The sequence below is a fragment of the Acanthisitta chloris genome, unplaced genomic scaffold (assembly GCF_000695815.1).
Source record: "Acanthisitta chloris isolate BGI_N310 unplaced genomic scaffold, ASM69581v1 scaffold30790, whole genome shotgun sequence".
Lineage (NCBI taxonomy): Eukaryota > Metazoa > Chordata > Aves > Passeriformes > Acanthisittidae > Acanthisitta > Acanthisitta chloris.
Window position 1 is genome coordinate 1 of NW_008650434.1, and position 17,470 is coordinate 17,470.

At 46.2% G+C, this 17,470-nt stretch overlaps 2 protein-coding genes across 2 annotated transcripts; both read left to right on the plus strand.

Moving 5' to 3' along the window:
• Positions 1 to 176: 176 nt before the first annotated feature.
• LOC103812126 (gastrula zinc finger protein xLCGF3.1-like) lies at positions 177 to 423 on the plus strand (the record flags this gene model as incomplete). Its single annotated transcript, XM_009085137.1, has 1 exon — positions 177 to 423. A coding segment is annotated over one exon (247 nt), but the record flags the coding sequence as incomplete, so codon positions are not given.
• Positions 424 to 6,382: 5,959 nt separating this feature from the next.
• F2 (coagulation factor II (thrombin)) lies at positions 6,383 to 16,376 on the plus strand. The gene is made up of 14 exons (XM_009085114.1): positions 6,383 to 6,476; positions 7,447 to 7,610; positions 8,590 to 8,614; positions 8,813 to 8,863; positions 9,356 to 9,461; positions 9,542 to 9,669; positions 11,302 to 11,598; positions 11,961 to 12,074; positions 12,358 to 12,484; positions 12,973 to 13,140; positions 13,466 to 13,639; positions 13,799 to 13,977; positions 15,214 to 15,284; positions 16,088 to 16,376. The coding sequence occupies exons 1-14, from the start codon at positions 6,398 to 6,400 to the stop codon at positions 16,229 to 16,231; spliced, it is 1,827 nt and encodes a 608-aa protein (XP_009083362.1). The 5' UTR covers positions 6,383 to 6,397; the 3' UTR covers positions 16,232 to 16,376.
• The last annotated feature ends 1,094 nt before the right edge of the window (positions 16,377 to 17,470 follow it).

Consider the following 17,470-nt stretch of genomic DNA (forward strand, 5'->3'; position numbering starts at 1 on the left):
AACGAGCGGCCCGGCCTGCCCGGGCTCTGCCGGCCTCCCGCAGCCCCTCCGGTCCTACAGGGAGACGATCGACTGCAGGTACCGCTGTGGGGAGTGTGGTAAAGCCTCCCTGCGGCTCTGCCGCCTCAAAGCACCGCTTTGTCCGTTCTGACCGCAAACCTTTCTTGTGCATGTAGTGTGGCAAGAGCTGTAGTTCAGAGGAGAGCTTCAAAGCCCACATGTTGGCCTGCCAGGGTGTGCGTCCGTTCCAGTGACAAGGCTTACTGCACCAAACGAGACTTGCAGGAGCACCAGGTCCTGCACACCGGCCCCTTGTCCTGCAAGCAGTGCTGCAAGGCCTTTGCATGCTGGACCTCTCTCCACATGCACAGGAACATTCCTTTGGCCATTGGGACTGGCCCGGCTGGTCCCAAGGGATGCTAGCGTGCCATATGTAGATGCCACCTGGTGAGCCCCAGCTCCTTGCACAACTACATTTGTCTGCACATGGGGGAGCACTCTTACCCTGTCCTTACTGTGGCAAATACTTCCGACAGCAGAGCAACCTGCACGAGCACCTGTGGCAGCACAGGGGCTAGCAGCCCCACAAGTGCCACTTCTGTGGCAATGCCTTTCCCAAGCTGCCAGAGCTGCGGCAGCATCTCATCTCCCACGCAGGTGAGGCCCAGCTGTGCACCATGTGCAGCCAGGCACTGCAGGACCTCACATGCTGCGTGCCCACGAGCGCTTGCACACAGACAAGAAGCGTGGCAAGTCCTACCCCTTGGCCACGAAGCTGCGGTGCCATCAGAAATCCCACCTGGCTGGTAATCCCTACAAATACGAGCACTGTGGCATGGACTACACCTTTCCCCAGAGCCTTGTGCACCATGTGCTCACCCACAAGGTGGGAAAGGACTCTGAGGAGCTCAGCACTGCGGTGGCCTCACTTGCTGTGGACCTACCCCAGGCAGCAAGAAAGAATGCTCAGAGGAAGTGGCAGCAGGAGGAGGTTGCAGTGGAGCCTGCCTTGCTCATGGTGGAGATGCCAAGGCCAAAAAGTGAGGCTGAGCTGCTGATCACAGGCAGGGGTCACTGCATTGCTATTTACCATTCTCAAGGCAGCCCCCCAGATCCTGGGGCATGCAGGACAAAGGCTGTGTGTCGTGTGGCAAAGGACATAGTGGAAATGGCCCTCTCCAAGCTTGAGGACAAATGCAGGATGGGGGCTCACAGAGTGATCTGATCATCATCCCGGAGGAGGTGGGCTTAGAAGCAGTGGCAGATGTGGTGGAGGTTGACACTGGGAGCTGACTATCCCGGCTTGCCCTGGCTGATCTTCCTCTGTACTTTCTAAAATGAGCTAAAAGAAATGTCAAAAAAAACTAGCTCTCTTGTCTCTCTGTTAGCAGCAAGGCCCAGTGGCTCAACCCCAGGCAGAATTAGCTGTCTTGGAGGTAACTGTCGGTATAAACATGGGTCTTTTCAGTAGCCACTCCTTGAAGCTATGAGCCTATACATGCCACGTGCCATGCCTGGTGGCAGGGAAGGCATGGACTATTGATTGGAATAACTTCTTTAGAAGACACCTACTGTTAATGAGCAGTGCTTCCTCTGCCTCTGTTATGCTATCAGTGGGTGGCAGTGTGCTGTGAGGAAGGCAGGAAAAGCCTCAAAGCGGTGACTTTGAACAGTGCCTTCTTGTCGAGTGTTTTTAATTGCTGTTCAGGCTCTTTGCCGAGCTTGTATTCTCGGAGCTCAGCAGCACTTCTGATCATCTGAAGGTGATGCTCATGCCAGACATTACTGGTAGGCAGCTTTCCAAGTGTTCACAAGGTATCATCTAATATGATGAGCATTTTTCACAAATAGCAGAAGCAAAGTCCTACCTTGGAACCAGGGCAGAGTGTTTCTTAACCACTGTCACCTGGTTTGGTTGCTCTCAGCTTCCTGGCCTTACAGTGACCAACCAGCCTGTCTGAGGGCATGAAAGGATAGTTTCATGTCTCACTGTGCAAATAGCATTGTACAGTGCAGTTTTCACTGTCCCTGGCTGAAAGTCTCCTCATCTCTCTATGTAAGGGTTGAAAAGTTCATCTTTGCTCAGATTTTCCATTTTCTCTGCACATTCGAGTTGGGTTCATTAACCCTTTTCTGTTTTCTTTTCCTCACATTCTTGTTTCCTCTCTTCTACTTCTTTCTTGCTTCTGCACCAAAAAGCTAAAAGACAGCATCACCACAACTACACCCCAATATTCCCTCTGCCCCCTCTTCTTCAGTGCCTGTTTGCCAACTAAGGCATGCTGATGGAAATTGGTCCTGTTTCAGGACGGAAGTACACAATTCTCAATGCCATGTGAACTTGGCCTCATGGGAAGACACTGACAGTAGCAGACCTAACAGAGCTCTTTCAGACTTACCTGCTCTGCACTCTCTTTTCACATGTTATACAAACACCACTTTCATTTGCTACATCCTCAGTTTTAGCTATTCTTGCTCTCTGTCATTTTTTTTTGTTTAGTTTTGTTTAGAGATTTTTAATTCCCTGGGCTTCTTATACCCACTGCACGAGAGAAAAGTATAGTGTCACCAGGGAATCACCAGTAGCATAGTTCCCTTTCAGGGTGCTATGAATGCAGTAGTGCTCTTAAAAAACACTCTTTGTGGTTTCTACACAAAACCTTTTCCATAAACTTTTATGACTGGTTTGCAGACAAGGTGCTGGAGTCAGATCCATGTCATTTTGATGTGAAGTGAGGATGGAAGGTGAACTCAGCTGACAGACATTTGGTTGTCCTTGGTTTTAAGTATTTTCTTTTAAAGTCAGGGAACACATGAGCTCAGTCATTGCCCTGAGTGCTTGGAGCACAGGTGGATTAGGGGCACTCGTATTAGAAGCCTCAGTGCCTCCTACTGCTCTCCCTTTGGTGCATATCCAAACTCAAATATTGACACAGCTGCAGAGTGTTGTCACTGGAACTGGGCTCTGCTGCTGTGTTTGAAGCATGTGTCCTCTGTCACAGCAGAACTGGGAGAGAAGGGGGAGCAATGAGGAGAAGAAAAGGGGAGAACCCAGATCCCTATTGCTTGAACTGCTGACCTGCTTCTTTATTCTGAGGTAACAGGAAAGAAAGTAAGGCAGTTATGAATTGGAAGGTCTTCATGGAAACACTGTTCACCTTCCTGTTGATCTGAGTAGGTGGGAACAGGTCTGTGCTGCCCTGCACGTTTCATTTAGCTGCAAGATAAACTTATCTGGCTAATCCTGACTGAGGAGCCCATGGGTGATTCCCATGGGGCACCTGATGATGATGCCACCATTGTGTCTTTGTCTTTATCTTAGGAACAGCATGTTCTTATATCTACAACCATTTGCTCGACAGTAAAATGGTTAATAAAGTTGTTTGCTCCTAATAAAATCATACAAAAGTCCTGAAGACCATGATGCTGTTGAACCTCAACATGGATGACATCTGTGCAGCATGCAATGGCCTGACTAGATGCTGTATAGCTTGGTGTTTGCAGCATTTGCAGGAGTGTAGGATTATCTAATGCCATACCCTTCCTTCTATTATGTCCAACAAATGGTATTTTAATTATCACATTGTGAGCTCTGAGTGCCTTTCTTACTGGGCTCTATAACAAACCCTAGCACCAGTGCATTATGTGTGATATAGTTGACAGGATCCTGGTGAGAAATGCCTTACTGGAAGAAGAATAGCAATGAAAAAGATGAGTGCCTGCCTGGTCCCATACTCTGGCATGGGGAACAGTCACACAGTATGCTGCCTTATAATGCTGATGATCATTATGCTTTGGGGCAGTGTGGCAATGAAGCACAGACTCCATCCCTGTTCACACACAACGACCTTTATTTGCTCTACCAGCTAGCTTTTATACAGCTCCCTGGTACTTTTACATCACCCAGCCTTCTGCTGCCCATAATTCCTCTTTCTTATCTCCTCGTTTGCATAATATCTACAGTCCTCAGCAACAGTCATCAAATTTCTTCTCTGCATCCTCTTTCCAGGTGCGGTTTGCACCTCCTGCTCCCATGGTTTCTTGCTGACAAGCAAGCACATCATGGCACTCGTCCAGTGACTCAGGGTCTACTCCCACAGGGCAGCAGACACATGGATCATCTGGCTGGCTGGAGATCTTGTGCACCCATTACCCCCACGGGTTCAGATGGCAAGCACACAGCTGTCCTGGCTAGTGGGGTCCACCATGCTGGCAGAGCTTCACCAAGGCTTTGGGATGCTGCTGCAACACTCCAGGGTGACAAGTGCACAGGTGTGTCAGATGATTTGGGTCCTTCATGCCGGCCTTACCAGATATCAGGCATGCACATAAACTTAACTGTTAATTAAGCTGAAGGTTATCATAAAGAGGAGTCAGAGAGAGATACAGGAATGAAAGAAAAAAAGTGAGAATATTGGAAGCTGTTTGTGCCTCCTCCCACTGCAAGGAGTGGCAGTGGCTACTGCGTGGGACACAGCGGCACCTCTGATTTCACCACTCTTCCAAGACCTGTTTGTGCTCTGACACCACCTTCCTCTCCCTGCCTGTGCTCTCCACCTAAATGCTGCCTCAAAGTAACATGGGGTTTTCCTAGGGTTGTGCTAATCCCATGCACACACTCCTCCACATTCCGCACATCTCCACCCAGGGATCCCAGCCATTCCTAAAGGTGCCTCTTCAAAATCCAGGGGAGGTGTGTGGGGGTGAGAACAGCCAATACTCTCATATGAGGGAGGGAGCCTCTGCAACTGCTCTTTGTACCAGTGGCTGCAGAGTCATTCCTCAGCCACCCTAATGCTAATATTTGCACTCCTTCTATGGAGATAAACATTACAGATGTATCTGCTGCACAGCGGCACAGCACTAATCATGCTCCCTGCTGGCAGAAAGCACTTCCATGCCATGTGGCTGTTCCTGAGACTACCCCGACCCTGCCTTGCTTTCTGCTTTTACTCTGCCAGTGTTCTGCTTGCTGTATGAATCATCAGAGCTTTCCCGGCACTGGTAGCCCAGTTTTTGACGTCATGACATCCAGACCATACCTGCCTCCCTGTTTGTGGAAACCCATTGTTTTCCTTGGTGTTTTTTGGTGTGCTGGCTCCTTGCTCATCTTGGATGTCTTGCTTTTTTCTTGCTTCGACGCTTGTCTTGCTCTTCTTCTGTTTCATTTTGGATGTATTTGAGTGTATTGCACTTGGGAGGAATAAAAGGGGGAGCCCAAACTTCATGCCCCTTCATCCTCTACTCAGCTGGGAATTGTAAGGCAGTGGGAAGTATGCACTGCCAATGACATTGCTGACCTAAGTGGGAGAAAAATTTAAATTCCAAGTGGGGTTTGAAGGCATCCCTTCTGCTCCTTGGCATGGGTGAGGGAGAAGGGGGAGACTTAAACTGTGTATTCTGGTGCCAAAATAGCTGGGACTGAGCTTGCTGATAACTGCAGTGAGAAAACTGGATTTTAGAGAGAAGCAATGGGGCTTGCAACTTAGAAGGACCAGGAATGGCTAAGGAGCTCTCAAAGTCTTGCTGTGTACAAGGCCACTAGAGTACAGCCTCTGAGAAGAGTCAGCGGCAGGGACCCAAGCCAGCATGCCAAGAGCTGCATGAGAGCAAGGGGAGGGAAAAGGAGCAAGCTGCTCTGGCTGGGGTGGCTGTGAGCTGGCAGAGGCCTCTCCATGCCAGCCTGAGTTCTCCCTGTGCCCTGAGACAAGCTTGTCATAGAATCATCAAGGATGGAATAGGCCTTTAAAACCATGAAGTCTAACCATTCACCTACCACTACCACTGGAACCCCTGAACGACCCAGACCCAGATCCAGACATCTCTTAGACACTTCCAGGGATGGTGATTCCACCACCTCCCTGGGCAACCTATTTCAATGCCTGACCATCCTAACAGTGAAATTTTTTTCTTAATATCCAATCTGAATCACCCCTCTCTTCTCAGCTTAAGGCCATTTCCTCTAGTCCTCTCACTGTGGGCATGGCAAGCCCCTGCCTCCCTACCACCTCCTTTCAGGTAGTTGTAGAGAGCAATGAGGTCACCTCTGGGCCTTTTCTCGAGACTGAGCAATACCAACTCCCTCAGCCATTCCTCATCAGAAATGTTTTCTAGACCTTTTAGGAGCCTTCTTGCCCTTTACTTTTCCTCTCGTTTCTCATGACATCTTCCCAGTTATGAAATGAGATGTTAATTAAGCAAGAAAATGAAGGTGCTCTGAAGAGAGGGAGAGATGCCAAGAGGGGAGGGATAAAAGGAGACTCAGTCCCACTGTCCCTGACACACCATGACCTCTGGGGTCTTGTTACTTCATTCTGGTTCAATATTAACCCAGTGTGGCTGTGACTCCACTTATTCTGCTTCCTTTGCAATTCCCCTGCAGCCAGGGCTGTACAGCATGGCGCACACCAAAACCAGCATACTGAGGGGCCTGCTCTTCTCCAGCCTCCTGCAGCTCACGCTGAGCCATGCCGGAGGTAAGACTCAATGGCAGAGGGAAAGGGACAGTGCCAGTGGGCAACAGGACGAAGACAGATGGGGTTATTTCTTTCCAGGGTTAAAGCAGGTGGCAGGTTTTCTTGGTAAGTCAGGAGGACCTGCTAAAATCTTGCAGCTGGGAGCAAAAGGGTGCTGAGAGTGGAGTGAGCATAGGAGGATGCAGTAGCATCTGTCAGCTGGTGAAAACAGCTCAATGGATTTTGTGAGTCACCTGGGAAATGGTGGGGAAGGGGAATGTGGCTCAGTCCAGGATCATATGTAACATATCTGTGGGACTTTCGGGGATAGTGCTCCTCAGCTGACCTGGGTGGCTTCAATTCTCCACCGACTCCCCAGCTGTCCCTTATCTAAACCTTAGGCCGTATGGAGTGTGCCACCTTCCTGCTCACTGCTTCTTTTATCAGAGCCTCTAATTCACCGGTCTTTTCTTAATATGATTAGGTCCCTCTAACCTACTACTGTGTGGGGGAAGACCTGTCTACAGGTCTCAAATCAGGGTTTCTGAACATGAAAGTGGAACCAAACCATGCATATTGCAGTGGTCTGAGGCTGGCAAGACATAAATTTAGTGCAGGGACAGTAGCAGGCTCAAAGCAATTAAGCCTCTACCTAACAGGTAAATATAATGCAGGGACAGTAGCAGGTTCAAAGCAATTAAGCCTCTACCTAACAGCAAATGGGCAGAGCAGCTTTGCTGAGGAAGCAGAGGATTCCTGTCACTTCTGTTACCTAAGTGATGTGAGCCCTGACAGGATGAATTCCAGAGAGCCCTCTCTCATAATCAGGTGTAGACCTGACAGGGCTTCTCCTCTCTGTATGGTGCACTGGGGTAGGCTGGGCTGTGGGATCACCACATCAGCTGCATGAGGTTTTTGGAAATGGCAAGAGGACACAAAGGGGCCTCCGGCTGCGAGCACCCCTTTGACTGGCAGTGTTCTGACCCTGTAGTTTTCCTGGAAAAGGGGCAGGCATTGTCACTGCTCAAGCGCCCACGACGTGCCAACAAGGGATTTCTAGAAGAGATGCTTAAAGGAAACCTGGAGCGAGAGTGCCTGGAGGAGACATGCAATTATGAGGAGGCTTTTGAAGCCCTCGAATCCGTCGATCAGACGGTATGTACAGATACTCCTGGGAAACATTCCCTCAACCAACCTCTGTAGTGAGAGACCAGCAGGTTGCACAAACAGCCAGGGATCAGTGTTGTTGTACTCAATTCTGTGAACCAAAGATGAGAGTGATGTGTGTGTGCTCCAGGGAGAGCTCAGGCTTTATTAGGGAGTTTCCCTCCTGGAGACACTCCAGGAAATGCAGCTCAAAGCTCAGGTTCTTTTCCCTCCCTCTCTATTTCACTCATGAAGTGAAAAGGAGAGAGTCTTCCCATCGGTTCTGAATTGCTTCTTCCACTAGCTCAGCGTGGTGCTGCCCACGACTTCCAGACACTCACAAAAGAGCTGGCTTAGCAGCCAAATGCTGAATGCAGGTGCCTCAAGCTCGTTTGAGCTGAAGCTTTTGCACACCCTTTTTCTGGTTTCCAACTCCCTCACTCTGCTAAATTTGTCCTGCATCCTTTTGGGAGTTTGCTCCTAGGTGTCCATGTGAATTCCACACCAAAGAATACGGCAGATAAACAGTTAGGAGCCTCAGCCAGCAAGACACCACCTCAGTGGAGATTGCTTTAGAAGTACTCTGTGGAGTACATCTAAAGCAATCACCTCCTGGCTGCACAACAGAGATGTAGATCGAAAGAGCTAAGCAATACCTACATGTGATCTGTGGCCTTTGAAGCTGTAAGTTCAGCTGCTTGGATGTCTGTACTGTCGCCCAGGCTCTGCTTTCTCTGCAGGTTGATGAAGGTTGTAAGCATCTTTGGTCTCTTTAGAAACAACTCAGATTCCTGGGTCTGATGTATTGGAATGTGGGTTTATATCTGATTTTTTTAAATTTGTTGGACTCCGTAGTAATTGGTATCAACAGAACTAGATTAGTCTGTTCCTTTTGTTGTGGTGGGGCATTCTCTGGTCTGATTCGCAGCAGCCAAGAAAGGTCTGATATTCTGTGTCTCTACTATTAAACTTTTTTTTTTTTTTACAGGACATATTTTGGTCAAAGTACCAAGGTAAGTTGTTTCAAGTCCTGCAGGCACTTTGCTATCCCTTAGGATGCATTGTGTCATCCTGGATAGTTCCCTCTTACTAGAGCTCAGTTTCCAGGGCATAGCACTTGTGCTTTGTCCCTAGATGACAAACTGGTGCAAATTATGATGCTTATTTGGATTCCTTTCATATAATGTATTTCTTTCTTCTTATTTTGCTAGTATGTCAGGGCATGAGAACGTCCAGGACAGCTCTGGATGCTTGTCTAGAAGGTATGAAATTCATGCAGACCTCAGTCTTCCAGATACAGTGAGTGCCAGAAACTTCCTTCCTGTAGAGCTTGTAAGGAAAAAAATTCCAGAATTGGAAAAGCCATCCAGTTAGAAAGAAAACTATCAGGAGAGGAGTTTAAAATTCTTTTTGTCCTCTTTAGTTCCCTAATTGTTTCACAAACAGCCTGACTCTCCTACTGAAACTGCATGGCATAGACATCCTTCTCCTTGTGACACCTTGTGCTTCTGAGCAGCTTCTCAAAAGGGCTCTGAGCCAGAGCAAAGCACGGAGCGCCTCGGGGAGAGGGTCTGTGGTGAGACAGAGAGAGCTTTGCCTGTGTGTTCTCACCCCATGAAGAGGATACCTGTGCTTGTGCAGGCTCATTCATACAGCAAAAGTTAAAGGCATATGTGGAATGGTACCTCTGATCCTGAAAATTGCAACGACCAGTTCCACTGGCCCTGGCTTACACCATGTTGGGATTTTGACAGGTAACTGCTCTCTTGGACTGGGCCACAACTATCGGGGAACAATTAGCTACACCAAATCAGGGATTGAATGTCAAGTGTGGACAAGCAAATATCCTCATATTCCTAAGTAAGTTCATCTCCCACATACCCCTAAGGCATTCTCCAGTGCATCCTTCCTTCTTACCCTAACCAGCTTTTTTCCCATAGATTTAATGCCACCATTTATCCCAGCCTTACTGAGAACTACTGCAGGAACCCAGACAACTCAGCAGGACCATGGTGCTACACCCGAGACCCAACGGTGGAACGGGAGGAGTGTCCCATCCCAGTGTGTGGTATGCCTCAGCACTATGCTCCAGCAAGCCCTTCACTTGCAGCAAGCACTGCATTGACACATACTAAATCAGCCAAGGAAGGGGAGAGGGTTAGCAGGGAGAGAGCTTACATGAACAGAGGTCAGTAGGAGTAGAGAAGCTGCATCTTAAAGGGTAAAGGAGCTGAGGAGTGAAAGTCATTGAGTTGCCTATACATCTACTTTGGCTAAATTCCGCTAATGTGCTGTTTTCTCTAGATTGTGCTAATCTAGATCTAAATTAAATCCAGTGTCAGCAGTCCCCTGGAATCTAGTACAGTTTTTTCTGGCCAGAGCTACCTCAAAATCCTGGCACATAGCCTCTGATTTGTGACAGTCATGAATCCTAGTGGTTTTCTGGTCTGAATTCCCATCTTTAGGACAGGATAACTACAGGTTGTGCTTGACTGTCTGCCTTAATGCTCACTCCTGTGGAGAGGTGCAGGTTAATACCACAATCTCAAGAAAAGGGAAGATGCCTTTCTCTCATCATTGCACTTGACCGGATGAAGAACCATCCCCCTCCACTTACACCTTCCCATTTCTCCCCAATACAGAGCGGTCTCCCCTGGGAGTTGGCCTCTGTCTCAGGACTGTTAGAAAGCAGAGAACCTTCCCACAGCAGAAGTTTCTCTTCCGAAACCAGAGACTAGAGGCAGCAACTCTTGTAATTTAAGTCAGAGAGGTCAGCAACCATTTCAACTGTGGGGTGTTCTGAAGTTTTAAAAGCCATTACCATTGCTCTAGTCTGGAGTAGGACAAAATGTAAAGAGATATTACTCTGCTTTGAGACAATCAGGCATCTGTATTATCTCTGTTCACCAGTTAGTTTCTGACCTACCATAGCTTACATGTGCATGGATATGGCAGACCAGAAAAGCTTGGTTTTGTGTACAGTTCTTTTGCAATCATTTTGATATGAATACATCAAACAGAAGCAGCCTCACCAATTAAGGTGTATGGTACTTACTCGGTGGCTGTTGTGCACTAGAGTGAATAGTCAAACAGTCTCTCTTCACAGGGACCACACTGCACAACGCGAAAACAGCTTGAGGCCAAGCAACTGCCACAGAACAGATTATTTGGTGCCCACTTCCTCAGGAAATGCTGCTTAAAGCTTGCAGCCATTAGGACACTTGCAAGAAAAAGTGCGGAAAGTCTAACAGAAAAATTTTTATCTTATCATTAGATATAGAAATATTGGCAAAAGTTAAATTTGCCACTTTAGTAGCATATCATGGTAAAAGGCTCCCCCAAATATGGCCTAGTTACACATTTAAGAAAAAGGTGTTGGAGGCCGTAATACAGCAGCATTATGATGCCTGAGGCACCTACCCATCCTTTGAGGTGGTTCTCAGGTACCTCAGAAAGTAACACAATACTGTCCCTCACATCTTAGTGGCAAAGAGAAGTGTGATGAGTAGTGCCAACCTCACCTTACCTCTTGTTGAAAGAACCACCTCTGACACTGCAGTATTTTAGAGGGCCACCACATGCATCGGAGCACAGCAGGAGCTCCCAAGTGATGGGATGCCCCATGGAACTCTAGGCTTTAGTAAAGGGGTTACTAACACTGCTAAGCTATGGCTTAAATCACAGCTCTCTGTCTTTCCAGGTGAAGAAAGGACAACAGTTCCATTTACTCCATATGTCAAACCACCTGCCTCAGAGGAGCCTTGTGAACAAGAGAAAGGCATGCTGTACACAGGGACCCTCTCAGTCACTATCTCTGGAGCCCAGTGTCTGCCATGGAACTCTGAAAAAGCCAAAGAAGTGCTCCACGGAAAAAACATTGACCCAGAGGTGAAGCTGCTGGAGAATTACTGTCGGAATCCAGACGGAGATGATGAGGGTGTCTGGTGTGTCACAGATAGACCACCCTACTTTGAATATTGTGATCTGCACTACTGTGGTGAGAAATCTGCATAGGTTTGGGTGGGCACACTTGTGAGGCGGTGGCAAACAAAACCAGTATGTGCTACCTGGGTGAAGTACTTGGCCTGGGAGGAACAGATAAAGAAGTACATGTTCCATGCACATGGGAGTCCTGTTCGTCCAAATGTCACATGTACTAACCTGCCTTATATGCATAGGGCTGTTACATCTCTGAGGTGTTCTTTTCTACCTGAAGAACGGTGGACAAGGAGCATTAAGAGAGCAGTGGTTTTAAACATCATTCCTTTATCAGATGCCCTGTATGTGGAAAGGAACATTTACATTGCTAATAATCATGGGAAGCACAGCTAACCCTTTTACCACATTTGTCTCTCTCAGATAGCTTGCTAGAGGATGAGGATGAACAGGCAACAGGAATATCAGGACGTTCTACTGCTCCTCAAGAGTTCAAAACCTTCTTTGATGAGAAAACTTTTGGTTCAGGCGAAGCAGGTGAGCAGAAACTCTACACAGCATCACAGTTTGTAAAAAGGCTGTAGCTTCTTCCCACTGGGCACTCACTGCTCCTCAGACACATCAGCTAGCCAAATGATGTTAAAAACAGGGAAAGATAGTTAAATTCCTGAAAGAACTCTCAGAAGTCAATATTCAATTACAATCATGGAGCTAGTAAGCACATCCTTCCTAGGATGGTCCAGCTTAGCATGCTGACTGCAGACAACAGTTCTTCACTGTGAATCAGAGTAGCAAAGCCAATTGCCTGTTTTGTTTTCAGACTGTGGCACTCGTCCTTTATTTGAGAAGAAAAAGGTAACAGACAAAAGTGAGAAGGAGCTGTTGGACTCCTACATGGAAGCCAGAGTTGTCCATGGAGATGATGCAGAAGAGGGCAGCTCCCCCTGGTAAGTATTGTCTTTGCATAATTCTTCATTGGGAATTGTGTCTTTCTTCTCTTCAGCTCAAGCAGGTAGAAATAAAAGGGCTTTCCCATTTTGAGCACCATGCATGCACTATGGACTCTAATCAAAGCTTCTACAAGTGGTTGGCAGGGCAGTACTGAAATAGCTGGAAAGAAACTCACTTCTTGAGCCAAGTATGCAACCAGGTGGGAAAGGAAGTGTGTTGGTGTGTTTCACGTTTGACTCTTACTTCCCAGCTTTGCTAGAGCAGAAAGGATGAGAAACCTCTCCAGGTGAAGGAAATAGAGTAAATGGCCTACTACATAGAATATACATGTCCAGGGAAGACTTTTACTACAGAGCCACTTAGGCAATTACCTTTGTCAGTACAGTTCAATGCTCTTCCCTGCACACCACAAATTCTACACTTTCTGCATAACACCGTTCAGCCAGCCACACCTGCTAAGTTTTCCTCCTTCCTCATCTCTCAGGCAAGTGATGCTCTACAAAAAGATTCCTCAGGAGCTGCTGTGTGGTGCCAGCCTCATCAGTGACAGCTGGATCCTGACTGCTGCTCATTGTATTTATTATCCACCCTGGGACAAAAACTTAACTACAAATGACATCTTGGTGCGGATTGGCAAGCACGTAAGGACAAAGTAAGAGTCTGGATGAAGTGAGAGTGAACTAGCTTTCCTCTTGGAGCGATGAGATACAGTGAAGTTTTTGGCTGTCATTCAGTATTGAAGGAAATGTCATAACTAATGTCACATGCCTCTCACTAATATGATCTAACTGGACTGTCAGTTGCTGCTCTTTCTGATCCTAAAGTGAAAGGGAGGGCAGAAGCATGGGAAGTCTAAAGGGGTGTCCAATGTTAAGAGCATTGGCTCAGAGAGTATAAAGCACCTGAGAGTATCATGAACCCCTGCAGACTCTCAGGTGTTACTGTATTGTGAATGCTTTTCTTCATAACTATTTCAGGTATGAAAAGAATAAAGAGAAGATTGCTCTATTGGATAAAATCATTGTCCATCCTAAGTACAACTGGAAGGAGAACATGGACCGAGACATTGCACTCATGCACTTAAAGAGACCCATCATCTTTAGTGACTACATCCATCCTGTCTGCCTGCCTACCAAAGAGGTCGTGCAGAGGTGGGGAGATTGTCCCACAGTCCTAGAAATACAGGCTACAAAAGCCTCCTTTGGGTCTTAAAAGGAAAAAAAAGAAAAGGATGACTTATTGCAGCAAGAGGGCCAGGCAGGAGAAAGCTGTTACAATAGATTTGATTACACTCATGCTTCCTTCCACAGGCTGATGCTGGCAGGTTACAAAGGGCGAGTAACTGGCTGGGGAAACTTGAAAGAAACATGGGCCACTACCCCTGGCAACTTGCCCAGAGTTCTGCAACAGCTTAATCTGCCCATTGTAGAGCAAAGTGTCTGCAAGGCATCCACCAAAATTAAAGTCACTGACAACATGTTTTGTGCAGGTAAGTAGCACTGGAGACACAGGGACAACTTGTCACAGAACCTGAGGGCTCTGAGAAAGGTTACTTTCTGATAAATTTGCAAGTGCCCTCCATAAAGAATAACTTCCCTATGGTAAGAGCTTTTTCAGCTCGCAGAGAACATGAAGGCTGGAGAACTTAAAGCGATGAATAAAGTTTGTAACACTAACCTGTGTCAGGCCAGCTAGTCTAATGGCACCAGGTAGAACAGCAATTTTGGGAAAACTAAGCACATATAAAATTATCTTTTCATCAGTACATAGAACAACAGTTCAGTGACTTCCTCAGTTAAAGGCTGCACATCCATTATCCTCTCTACTAGTTTGTCTTAATCTTTTGGAGCCAATTCATACTTATGCCCACAAATTCTGTGGCAACAGGCTCCCACTTTCCAAAATCTCTTCTGGCACTATACTCTTTTTGAGAGAAGGGGACACAACTCAAGATACCAAGAGAGTATAGATTTATTACAGATTTAATAGTTCCTGCTGTATTATTAATTTGTACAGACAAGCCAATCTCCAGTCATTTTTTACCAAGTTTGTGCTGCTTGCAGCTAAGTGAATGTGACTGCTTGAGTTGGGATGGAAGCAGATTTCAAGAGTGTGCTGAAGATAGAGTTCTTATGGTTTTTCTAGACAACATTCTTGAAAAATAGCTGAGATGCAGACATACAGGAAAAAAAGGGAGACAGGTGATGGGAAAATTTAAAAATACCACCTAGTTCATCAGGAATAAAAGTGAAATCCTTTTCTTCTTCAGAGTGAGACCTTAGGAAGACAGACAGTTGCGAGAGAAAGAGCAGAGCTTGCAGAGTGACAGGAAGGTGAAAGTGAGAACAGCAATGTATTTCTATGATAAGTAGAATGAAAGAACAGGGAACATGGAATATTACACACAAGTTTCTAAGAAAAGAGATATCAAGCTACAGCTGTTGAACAATGGCAATTGACACTTAACAGCAGTTCTGATGAAAAACAGGAAGGAGAGCGCAGAGAGTGGATCCAAGAATGTTGCAAAGACAGAAGCAAGTTTAGCTGATTTACATATACATTTAGAAAACTGCTTTGGGTTTTTATATTACATCCAAGAGTTGGCAGAAGCAGTAAACAATCTCACGGGTCTCAGAAAATTTGTGCAGCAATACTTAGAGGAAGGGATGGCCAATGCCAGCCACTTCCCCTACAGTCAAATGTCCAACCTTTTTCTTGCCTATAGGTTACAGTCCTGACGACACAAAGAGAGGAGATGCCTGTGAAGGGGACAGTGGGGGACCTTTTGTAATGAAGGTATGTTCAACAAGCTCAAGCTCATAAAACATATGGAGCTAGATTTGTGCTATGCTGAACTCTCACAATAGTCTAAAACAGCAGCAGAGGTGGAGACTGCCAAGTGGCTTAAGCAAACCCAGCTCATGTCCAGACTGAGCAACAGAGATGAATCCTGCAGTCATCCAGCCTCATTTCTGTACTCTCAGCATACATGGAGAGCAGCTGCAGAATGCATGAGTGATGGCTAGTTCTTACTTAGGGGTTTAAGAGTAGAGACAAAATGACTACAACAAGCTCCGTTATCTCGGAGATGCCAGTCTGAATCCCAAAGCAATATCCATCACTGAACAGGCTGGGGCACGTACAAGGTTTAGATTTGAAAGAGCAACAAAACTGCTAAAGGAGCTAGAGCACAAATCTTATAAGGCATGGTTCAGGGAGCTCGGGTCATTTAGCCTAGAGAAAAGGGGGCTGAGAGGATACATTATCACTAAAAGGAGGGTATAGCAAGGTGGAGGGGTCAGCCTCTTCTCCCAGGCGACCAGCAGTAGGACAAGAGAACATAGCCTCAAGCTGTGCCAGGGGAGGTTCAAGGCTGGACAGCGGAGGGAATTTCTTCACTGAAAGGATGTTAAACATTAGAATGGGCTGCCCAGGGAAGTGGTGGCACCACCATCTCTGTGACTGTCCAAGAAATAACCAGACATGGCACTTAGCGCTAAGTTGACAAGGTGGTGTTCAATCAGAGGCCTTTTCCATCCTTAATAATTCTATCAAAGTGTTTTGCTCCTTGTGCCAATCCCACTTTTTCTTTGTATTAGAACCCAGACAACAGCCGTTGGTATCAAGTGGGAATAGTATCATGGGGAGAAGGCTGTGACCGAGATGGCAAGTATGGATTTTACACCCACGTATTCCGCCTGAAAAAGTGGATACAAAAAACCATTGCAAAATATGGACAATAGATGAAGCATTTATCTTGCTTGCTCAGTTTTGCTACAATATTCCACTTCTTATAAGCATAAGCACAGAAGATCCTGAAGTTACACACTTAAAAATTGACAAAGGAAAGTATTATCCCTTGAAAATAAAAGCTCTCAAACCCATCCTCTTCCTTTTGTTGATGCTGAGTTTAGTTGCACGTGAATCTAAGCCATGACAGTAGCCAGGAGTACCACAGCACTAGTTGCACTGCTAATTACCTGTGGTGTTTCAAATCAATTCTCATCCCTTCCATCAACTATAATCAACAGATTTTAACATCAGATTACAGCCTTGTCAGTCATAGCAAGCACAATTATGCCCTCACACATTGTCCATTTCCTCCCTTTGAGATAACTCAACTGTTCTAGATTTTGAGCCAAAGATGTACCAGAGAACCACCCAACAATAAAACTGTGACATTACACAAAAGTTAAAGTAACAGTAAACTGTTTTGATGGGGCATTGTCCTCAGCTATAATAGGAGGCAACAAATATCAGCACTGCTGTGTGCAATTCATCCCACAAAGGAATATGGGCTTGGATACATGTAAGCTGCACTTCCAGTAACTTTCTACACAGCCAGGGGTGCTGGGTCCTCATTGTGTATTTCCCACCTGCACAGCAAGATTCAGAAGGAAGCAATTAATGCAGTCATTGTCAAAGGGCCTCCAGTGGAAGGAGGATCATGCACTGTATGTGTTTGCTTGTCCTAGAAAGGCTGTTTATGGATCTCTCCCAAAACAAGCTTCAATTCTTGTGTGAACTCCTCTTTAGCAGCAATTTGTGGACCACTGAGGACCCAGCAGTACAGCAAGAAACACATTCTTAAGTGGTCAATTTGTTCAGCCCAATTTTCTCAAATCATGAGATTTGGAAACTCTACTTGCTCTCTCAAGAAACCTCAAGAGCTCAAGTTCCACAGCTGTTTAAAATGTGATCGATAACCACAGGCATTGGACACTGAAAATGTTTAGTCCTTCTAATGTTTGAATTTGAAGCCTCATCCTTTCACTGCTATCTAATAATCTGTGACAAATTGCCTACCTGAGGGGAACCAAGACCATACAGTTTCTTGAATAAGTCACTGTTCACATAGACTTGTTACAAACAATACAGAGGAATAATTTTTAAAATTCAGTTTAATGTTATTTAAATATTGTCTGGGCTAAAGATTAGGCTTTATTAATTTATGTGCACAAGTTTTAGTTCAGAACTCCCAG

What these genes read in the sequence shown, in the direction of transcription:
- F2 (XM_009085114.1), top strand. Translation starts at nt 6,398, where the DNA reads ATGGCGCACACCAAAACCAGCATACTGAGGGGCCTGCTCTTCTCCAGC. An exon ending in TCTGGATGCTTGTCTAGAAG is followed by an intron (nt 8,864 to 9,355) that starts GTATGAAATTCA and finishes GGATTTTGACAG; the next exon opens with GTAACTGCTCTCTTGGACTG. An exon ending in TGACAACATGTTTTGTGCAG is followed by an intron (nt 13,978 to 15,213) that starts GTAAGTAGCACT and finishes TCTTGCCTATAG; the next exon opens with GTTACAGTCCTGACGACACA.